General features: G+C 48.6%; 1 protein-coding gene across 1 annotated transcript; it reads right to left on the bottom strand.

Moving 5' to 3' along the window:
* Positions 1-6,699: 6,699 nt before the first annotated feature.
* On the bottom strand, positions 6,700-8,028 carry LOC144140851 (uncharacterized). Its single transcript, XM_077672361.1, has one exon. The coding sequence runs from the start codon at positions 8,026-8,028 to the stop codon at positions 6,700-6,702; it is 1,329 nt and encodes a 442-aa protein (XP_077528487.1).
* Between the last annotated feature and the right edge of the window lie 2,290 nt (positions 8,029-10,318).

Genomic DNA, 10,318 nt, shown 5'->3' on the forward strand with positions numbered 1-10,318 from the left:
CGTGCAGTAAGTTATATCGTTTCGGACATGGCAACAATCAACTTGAAGGTAACTGAACGTCCATGCTAAAGATATCACGTTCAGCTTAGCTGTACGCTTTGTTTTAACTTCTTCAATCAATGCCACTTAGAAATGTTACACATTCGAGGTCAAGACGCACGTAATGGGTAACGATGTAAGGTCTTACGGCAAAACGTTTGGCTTTGCCTCCGGCACTGCGAGCGTACCCGAAAGCGCCTGTTATTGAACAGAAGCGCGGTAAATATTGTAGAGCGCTCTTTATACATGGGTGCATGACGATGCAGCGCGCGGTGCTGCATCTGCTTCTTCGGCATTCGCAAACAATCAAGCAATCAATGGACAACGTACAGCACCAGCCCTGGGAAGGTTGAGCACAAGAAAGTAGTGCTGGGTACTTTGAGAGTAGTAACGCGGAGGTGACGCGTTAACGCCAAGTGCCGCTCTCAAATGTGAGTTCCCCATTAACGCGATTACTTCTAGAAACCAAGGAAGTGCTGGCCCCTAGCGTAGAAACAGCGCCGTTGACGGCAGAATCCAAAGGTGCGCGTCTGTGAAGCAGCAGCTATGGGCTGCCTCTTAGAAGCCTCTGTACTTAGCTGCACTTTAATTTCGCAATAGGGATTGTCGGAATCGGCAGCGAATTTTTAAAGCGAACAGTTTCTCATTGGGAACGATGGCTTCCTGTCAAAAAAACTAATGCATTTTATTTTCCGGTTTCTCGTCCCAACAGGTCTTCTGAGATCTTTAGACACACCGCACCTGTGAATACGGGCTTTCATTGTGTGAAAGCAGTGTGAAAGCATAGTGAAACAGGAGCGGTTCTAGATTTAAAAAAATTCACGCATCAATCATGAAGAAAGAGTACAATAGTTCACCTTCTTCTCACAAACCACGTATTGATATACATTGGAATTGTTCGTAGATGCGTTTAATTAGTGCGAGAAAAACAATGGCATGTGTTTGTAGTTCGTTTTCGAGTTCGGTCTGTGTAGGATTGACGATATATTGAACGCACGTTCAATTTTCTGAAATGGCGAGGTTATTTTTCGTCATATAGCAGAGTGCAGCCAGTGTCTTAGGGTAGCACTCGGTGTAAGTGCACCTGAATATGCACGTTTGAAAGGAGTATTAGTTCAACTCAAAACATTTCGGTTCGGCATTTGTTGTCGCTGCTTTTTTGATGTTGTGGCACAGATAACAAACATGCATTGTTTCAACAGCACACATTTCTCTCGCCGCGTCAATTTATAATCAGCTTCTGCGGAGTTCCGGAGGTTCAGTACGTTCCACGTATACAAGTGAATATTTTCTCTTTGGTGGGTCGAGAATATTGTCTTAGGTTGGAATTCTACATCAATAGAAACAGGAAGCTTGAGGAGCTTTCTAATAAGCTTTTCTGTCGTTTGGCTACCACATGCCTCCGTACTTTTCATCTCCTCTTAAGAAAAACGGTCCTTATGGAGGGGCCCTTTTTCTACAGAAACCGCCGATTCCTGCAAATGATAACCTATACTTCCTATTTGAACAATCACGAGAAAATGGCACTCACTATAAAGATCAGTTTTTCAACTTGTATGTGGTCTGGAGTGAATACTTTGGGAGGGACTGCCGAAATAATTTTTTGCATACCTTCAAGACATAGGTGTTAGGTATTTCGGAAAACGGTAACATTGACATCGGTGGCTTCTGAATATGATGTATGGTTTCAAATCTGTGTTATAGAAGAGTGCAACGACGTGCAAGTTTTATATTTTTGCCCACCCTTTGTACTACAGTAAGCCAGTGAAAGGAGTAAGACAAGGGCTTTTTGTGCATGACAATAGCCCCTACTGCATGCTAGGTAACGCCTACCTGGATGAGTTTTGTTTCACGACGCAAGTACAAGTGCTTGTGCGACCTCTCCTAAGACACTTAAAGCATTTCTGGTGGAACTACGTTCAGACAGTGATTTGAGGTTTTAGCTACTTTGTTCATGCATTCTGGAGTGCTCCCTAATACGTCAGAGTCATAGTTTAGAACTCTGTATAAATGCAACAGTGTCGATGTTTTTTTTAGCTTAATATACGCATAATATTGGAATAAGCTTAAAACGGGAATAAATATCTTCAACTATGTACTCATCGCGAAACCTTTCAAACCTCTTGCTTTTCAGTAACATTTTGGGCAAATTTCGGTACTGATATTTTACCGGAGATTCAGAGTCTATAGGTTATAATAGAATTTTAATGATGTATGAAGGCGCCCAATATTGTGATGTCTATAATATCTTTAATATAGGCTTAAGAAATCCGCGGGAAAAGCGAACTTCGCGCCCTTACAATTAGTCGACCAAACTTGTGAGCTCTTGGTATTCGTGGCAAAGGCTTTTTTGGAAAAATGCTAAGAGAATGATCCAAAACCACAAAGAAAAAATTCTTACCGCTTTCTCGTCTAAGTCTGCTAGTTGCTGCTTGCTCTGAAATACAGGTAGAAGCAATGGTGGGGTGATTTTCCTGACATAAAAATTACGATCATCATTCCAAAATAATTGCGTTCATGGCAAATTTAAAAGTTCTTATTTTGAAATATATGTTGTTGGCATCTGCGACAGTCATGTCTCGAATAGGATAACCTGATAAAGCTATAACGAGTAAATACTCCAGTATTATTGAGTTTCGGACAAAGGTCTCTTTCCCAATAATCAGTGAATTCCCTGCTTCATATTGTCACGAATGACAAGACGACAGATGGATAGAGTAGGGCAAAACAACTGTTTTAATTAGGCGAACTTGTGCCCACCGAACTGAAGAAACGCGAACAGGGAGGCCGCCGTCGAGAAAGAGAGAGCTCCCCTGCACTGCGAACGCGTTGCTCGTCTAGTCCTCTCACGTGCGTCCGCGAGCTGTGCGCTGGACGCCACTCGGCACACTTGCGCGTCCTACCCGGCGCAGAATCTTCTCGAACGCGGTCCCATGACGCGGCGCTGTTCCGGTGGTCGCTGGCACTCCCCGCTCTCACTAATAATGGAACGCTTTGTCGGAACGTGTGGCACTATCCCCCCTCAGAAAAGCTGCATCGTCCCGATGCTGCCTAGGACAAAAAACAAAAACAAAAAGAAAACACAACAAAGCGTTCAATACACTCAGTGCACTAGCGAGAGTAGTACGGTTTCAGCCGCACAACGTGCACCACCTCTGGACGAAGCGGCCGCCTGTTGGATGACGCTTGAGTGTCGTCGGGTAATACTTCGTAGGTCAATTCACTGACACGGCGGGTTATTTTGTATGGACCAAAATAGCGTTTCAAAAGCTTTTCGCTGAGGCCGCGGCGTCTTATCGGTGTCCATATCCATACTTTGTCACCAGGGTTGAACCGTACGTCTCGACGGCGGAGATTGTACCGATGGGAATCGGTGCGCTGCTGGTCGCGTATTCGAGTTCTTGCTAGTTGACGGGCTTCTTCAGCACGCTGGCACACGAGTTGGCAATCGACGTCTGTGATTGCGTCCTGTTGGTGAGGCAACATAGCATCCAACATGGTAGTTACCTTTCTACCATGAACAAGTTGAAATGGTGACGTCCCGGTAGTTTCTTGCACGGCCGTGTTATATGCGAAGGTTACATACGGAAGTACCTCATCCCATCTTCTGTGTTCCACGTCTACGTACATAGCGATCATGTCAGAAATCGTCTTATTTAACCTTTCGGTTAACCCATTTGTTTGTGGGTGGTACGCAGTTGATTTGCGGTGACTAGTGCAACTTAAACGTAAAATTTCTTCGGTAAGTTGCGCCGTAAATGCTGATCCTCTGTCAGTAATGATTACCTCGGGAGCGCCGTGCCGTAGTACAATACATTCGATAAAAAACTTCGCCACTTCTGTCGCAGTTCCTGTCGGTAGGGCTTTCGACTCGGCATAGCGGCTCAGGTAATCAGTCGCTACAATAATCCACCGATTTCCCGACTCTGACCTAGGAAATGGGCCAAGTAAGTCCATTCCGATTTGTTGGAATGGCACCCGTGGAGGTGGAATCGGATGCAGAAAGCCGGCATGGCGTAAGGGCGGTGTCTTCCGTCTTTGGCACTGGTGGCAAGTCTTAGTGTACCAGCGTATGGTCTTGGCGAGTCGCGGCCAGTAGTAACTTTCTCGTACTCTTGAAAGCGTGCGCGTATAGCCGAGGTGTCCAGAGCTGGGGTCATCATGACAGGCCTCAATAATTTCTCCTCGCAGGTCATCAGGTGCAACAAGAAGCCATGATTTTCCCCCAGGTTCGAAGTTTTTCTTGTATAGGACGCCGTTCCGAATGCTCAGTGAGGGTAAAACGCGAATGAAATCACGGGGGACTACGTTTCCTTTTCCATCCAAGTGTTCGATCACGTGCCGTAGTTCTGGCTCACGTCGCTGCCGCACTGCCATATCCGTTGCGTTCACGGCTCCGAGGAAGCTCTCCTCGTCATCAGTCTTGTCCACCGGCGCTAATTCTGCGGGATTTCGTGACAGGCAGTCTGCGTCCTTGTGCCTTCGACCTGACTTGTGTGTCACCGTAATGTCAAATTCTTGCAATCGGAGGCTCCATCGAGCAAGTCGCCCAGCAGGGTCTTTCAAATTCGCCAGCCAGCACAGTGAATGATGGTCGGTGACAACTCGGAATGGGCGTCCGTACAAATATGGACGGAACTTCGTCACCGCCCACACCACCGCGAGGCACTCTTTCTCAGTCGCCGAATAATTGGTTTCGGCCCGGGAAAGCGTTCGACTTGCATACGCAATGACTTGCTCAGCCCCATTTTGTTTCTGAACGAGGACTGCTCCAAGGCCTTTGTTACTAGCGTCGGTGTGTATTTCTGTTTCGGCGTCCTGGTCAAAATGCCCTAGCAACGGAGGCGTTTGTAGTGCTCGTTTCAGTTCGTCGAACGCTCTCTGCTGGGCTTCCTTCCACTCGAAGGCGACGCTTTCTTTTGTCAGGTAGTTAAGTGGGGCCGCTATACGAGAGAAGTTCCGGATGAAACGCCTGTAATACGCACACAAACCAAGGAACTGCCTGATGGTCTTCTTGTCGGTTGGAGTTGGAAAGGCAGCCACAGCGGCTGTCTTCTGTGGGTCGGGGCGAATCCCTTCACTGCAAATGATGTGCCCGAGAAACTTCAACTCTTGGTAACCGAAGCGACATTTTGTCGGTTTAAGCGTCAGACCCGCGTTCCTGATTGCCTGTAGAACTGCTCTGAGGCGCTGGAGGTGTTCGTCAAATGTGTTTGAGAAAATTACAACATCGTCAAGATAAACAAGACACGTCTGCCATTTCAGACCGGCAAGAACAGTATCCATAACCCTCTGGAAGGGCAGGAGCAGTGCAAAGTCCGAACGGCATCCTTTTAAATTCAAACAGGCCGTCAGGTGTAATGAACGCCGTTTTTTCTCTGTCCCGTTCGTCAACTTCAATTTGCCAATAGCCACTCTTCAGATCTACTGATGAGAAGTAACGAGCACACCGTAGTCGATCAAACGTGTCGTCCACACGGGGTAGAGGATATACATCTTTCTTAGTTACGCGGTTCAATCGCCTGTAATCAACACAGAATCGTAGTGTCCCGTCCTTCTTCCTCACCAGCACTACTGGCGCAGCCCAGGGGCTGTTTGAGGGCTGGATGATGTCATCTCGTAACATTTCTTGTACTTGTTTCTGTATAGCTTCTCGCTCCTTGAAAGATACTCTGTATGGCGATTGATGAATGGGATGCGTGGAATCTTCAGTGATTATTCTGTGCTTGGCAATGGCAGTTTGATTGACACCTTCTGTAGTCGAAAAACAGACTTGAAACTCATCTAGTAGCCTGGTCAAATCGCCTTTCTGTTGCGACGAAAGCATTGGATTTACGTCGAGCCCCACGAGTCCAGTCGAGCTTGCTCGTGGTAGACCTGCCTCTCCTATCACTGGTGAAACGTCGGTGAAATCGCTGATGTCTTCGACGTAGCCTATTGCCATACCTTTTGTGAGGTGCTGCGGTTCGTCCCGAAAGTTCGTCACAAGAACTGTGGCACGACCATCTTGTAGTTGTGTGACACCCCTTGCGATGCCAATGCCTTTTTCCAGGAGAAGCTCAGTATTGCATTCAACCAGGGCTTCCTGGCAAGTACTTACATCAGTGCCAATAAGCAAGAAAACTCCCGAACGTGGAGGTACCCTCACATGGTCATCTAGAACTCGTGCCGTCGTGAATATCGGCCGCCGGTCTTCGGATGGCGCGACAGGTTTTCGAAGCGTCAGGCTGCTCTCACCAAGGTCGATTATAGCACCGTACTCACACAGAAAGTCCATTCCGAGTATGACGTCTCTAGAACAGTTCTGCAGAATGACGAAATTCACGGGGCATGCCTCGCCATTAATTATAACACGAGCGGTACACTTTCCGATAGGCGCTATGAGGTGTCCCCCGGCAGTCCGTATTTCAGGGCCATCCCACACAGTCGTCACTTTCCTAAGACGGCGTGAGAAGCTCCCGCTAAGAACGGAATAGTCTGCTCCAGTGTCGACGAGCGCAATGGCGTCGTAGCCGTCAATCACCACATTGAGGTTATTTGACACGGAAAAACGCATGCCGTGTTGAAGACCACCTTTACTTGACTCACTGCGTCCCACCGCCGCTGGAGGCTCTTCGCTAAATTTGCCGGCGGCAACCCCACCTCCCGGAGTTGCCGTGCCTAGTTTTCCCGCCGGGGCAGGGGAGAGGGGCTCTCACGGCGAAGTTGGCGAGCAGGAGACGCTGGGCGACGGGGTGACGGCGAACGGGATTCTCGGCGCTGAATCAGTGGCGGAGACGGCGGGCGGCGCAAATACTCGGCGATGTCCCGTGGATGCTGGCCGTATCTTGGGCACGGGTCGTTCGGCCGATATCCGCGGAGTCCAAGTTCGCGGTAGGGGCAGTGGCGGTAGACATGATTGGCCTCTCCACAGTGGAAACACAAAGGTTGGTTGTCGGCCGTCCTCCACACGTCGCTTTTCCGGGGGCCGCGATGGGTTGTGGGTGCGTATTGTTGCGATGGTGGTTCCCGTCGTGTTGGAGCCAGGTATTGGCGATGAATTGCGGGAGACGAATTTTGAACTACGGCTGCGTACGTCAAGGCTGGCTGCTCAGGGACAACCTGGGCAGGGGGTTCTGGCACAAGGGAGCGTCGCACTTCCTGCCGAACGACTTCCGCGATGGAAACGGATGCTGGGCGTTCAGAGGATGGAAGCATCTTCGTCAATTCTTCCCTAATGATGTCGCGAATTGTGTCTCTAGTGCGTTCGGTGCCGCCAGTGGTCACGTCCAGTCGACTATCGGCCACGGCGGCCACGCAGGGGACAGCGGCGTTAAGTTCTTCCCGTATGATGCTACGAATAATGTCTCGAAGATTTCCGGGCTCGGCGGCGAGCATTTCATGGCGGTTGTGCGCCAGTGTAGTGACACTAGGGCCGCCAGTGAGCCTGTGATAGTGGCTAGCTCTTGCCTGTAGCGCCCTTTCAATGTTTGTTGCCTCAGTAACAAACTCACTCACTGTCGATGGGGGATTACGAATGAGGCCACCAAAGATGTCACTCTTCACACCTTTCATAAGAGTTTGCAACTTCTTTTCTTCGCTGGCCCGGGGGTCGGCGCGGACAATCAGGCGGAGCACTCCTTCCACGAAGCTGGTGACGGTTTCATTTGGACCTTGGACCCTTGTCTGGAGGAGATCCTCGGCACGCTGCCGTCGGTACGGGTTCGCGAATGCCCGCTTTAGGTCGTCTTTGCAGATTTCCCACGATGCAAGTGAAGCTTCGTGGTTTTCGTACCAAGACTTGGCAGTCTCTTCTAGTGAAAAGTAGACGTTCTCCAGGCATTGCTTCGGGGTCCATCCGTTGTGGCGGGCCACCCGTTCGTAATACTGGATCCAGTCTTCCACGTCTTCAAATGGCTCCCCACGGAAGGGCATCGGCGCCCGAGGGGCGATGGGCATGTAGATGATTTGCGGTGCACTGGCTTCCGTCTGCTGGCCTTGGGAAGTCATGACGAATTTGGCCTTCGTCCTCGTTCCGTCGTGCAAGAGTCCAAATTCGGGCGGTTGATTTTGTAGACGTCGGCTTGCACGTGGCTGGTCTTGATCCAGGAAGACGCGCCGTCCGGGGCTCAGAATTGGGCTTGCTGCACGGCGTGTCGGAGGGGTACGCTGCATGGGTTGCGATTACCCCGCACCTCCACCAGTTTTGTCACGAATGACAAGACGACAGATGGATAGAGTAGGGCAAAACAACTGTTTTAATTAGGCGAACTTGTGCCCACCGAACTGAAGAAACGCGAACAGGGAGGCCGCCGTCGAGAAAGAGAGAGCTCCCCTGCACTGCGAACGCGTTGCTCGTCTAGTCCTCTCACGTGCGTCCGCGAGCTGTGCGCTGGACGCCACTCGGCACACTTGCGCGTCCTACCCGGCGCAGAATCTTCTCGAACGCGGTCCCATGACGCGGCGCTGTTCCGGTGGTCGCTGGCACTCCCCGCTCTCACTAATAATGGAACGCTTTGTCGGAACGTGTGGCAATATGTATGATCACTTTTTGCAGACCCTTATTCGGGTTCCAGAGTGATTTTAAAAGATGTCTAAGATCACAACCAAGTTTTAATGAATATTTGAGGGATGTTCTTTCTTATTACGTTCTTATACAGTTGTTACCACTGATTTTGCCTTATTATAATTTTACACCCAAGGTCGCAATATCGAAAAGGTCTCCTTTCAAATGGTTGATAAATATAAAAAAGGCATAATATTAGGTATTCTGCTCAGTATACCCTATGATATCAGGCTCCATACAAGAGGCCGATTCATATGCTTTTTCACACTTGTGTTCACTGCTGAATTTTAAGGTTTTATAATTTGAGCTTACAGCCACGTCTCTGTGGTTTTATCTTACGGATAGAGAGAACTCATCGTCCGCTGATATTCACGTCCGCACCTATAAACTTTACATCCACAGGTCACCGATCTCGCTGGCCGTCCGCTGCTGGATGCTCTCAGTCCTTTGACTGAGGTACATGGACGGACAGTGCCGAGCGTTGGACAGCTGTCAGTCTAGTAGCATTCTCAGTCCATGGATTTTTGAGCCTGCTTACATAGGTTCAATAGTCGATGGAGTGAATGGCGAAACCCGTAGGCTCTTGGATTCCGATATGAAGAACTTGAACCTTTAAGTTCCGACTGGGATACCCCATTTGTCCAGCACGCCCAGAAATGTTTTGAGGTCTTCTACCTGACCGCCTCAGCACAACTAAGCAGTCTAGAGATATCTATGGATATCTAGGGATTCTTCATTTCATTTCATTTCATTTCATTTCATTTCATTTATTTGTTCCTTAAGGGCCCGAAGGCATTACATAAGGGGGGGCAAATACATATCGGGAAGACAACGAAAAAAAAAGAAATAGTGACTGACATGCATCAGTCAGCACAACCAACAACAACAGCAAAAAAAAAGCAGATCAGAGAAAAACAATACCAAATTACCAAATACACATGTTCAGTTATAAGAAAAAAAAAGCACATAAAAAGAAAAGACAAGCAAGAGCAATTGTGCAGGTTCCAACTAGTAAGGATCTATATTATGAATCAACATTGATGTTCGGAGTGGTGATAATGGTCGTCCAATTTTTTTCGAAAAGATGCGCGGTCAGTGCAGGATGCTATATTGTCGGGTAGCGAATTCCAAAGGGTTATTGCATTGGGAAAGAATGAACTTGTGAATGCCGATGTTCGACCGGGTAAGTGTGCTATTGGCTGGGTGTGATTTAGGCGTGCTGACGTGCGGTGGGATGGTTTTAGTAATTCATGCCTGGATTTTGGATGATAGTAGGCCCCATGAAGGAGACATAAACGTGCGATATGACGGCGCGATAGAAGTGACGGAAGGGAAATGGACTGTTTTAAAGCTGTGACGCTGGTACCGGAGGAGTATTGGGAGACTACGTTGTAAGACTACGTTGCTTGAAGGTGGCGACGAACCGCTTTAGCTGTAACTCTGTGAACAAGTAAAAGCAATCAATGGGAGTGGTTAATATTGGACAGCCGGGGGTTCCCTTCAACGGAATGGCAAAACATGCCCCGAAAAGTTGCCACTGCATTATAGCTCCAATAAAACGGAAAAGTTCTAATTAAGAAAAATGTGCTCCAAAATAATGGTTAGTCGGCCTGGCATGTCTGCTTGAAATCACAGCTGTTCTGTTCGCTCTGGTTTTATTTAATGCAGGAGCGGTCTGGAGCGTGAATGATGACATCAACTCGTCCATATGGTGCTACAGTAACGCCAGTGTGG

The sequence above is a fragment of the Haemaphysalis longicornis genome, unplaced genomic scaffold, assembly GCF_048455015.1.
Source record: "Haemaphysalis longicornis isolate Haplotype H1 unplaced genomic scaffold, Haemaphysalis longicornis Haplotype H1 scaffold_52, whole genome shotgun sequence".
In the NCBI taxonomy this organism is placed as follows: domain Eukaryota; kingdom Metazoa; phylum Arthropoda; class Arachnida; order Ixodida; family Ixodidae; genus Haemaphysalis; species Haemaphysalis longicornis.

Bases quoted from the DNA above. Each gene is read 5' to 3' on its own strand.
- LOC144140851 (XM_077672361.1), bottom strand. From the start codon at position 8,028: ATGACTTCCCAAGGCCAGCAGACGGAAGCCAGTGCACCGCAAATCATC.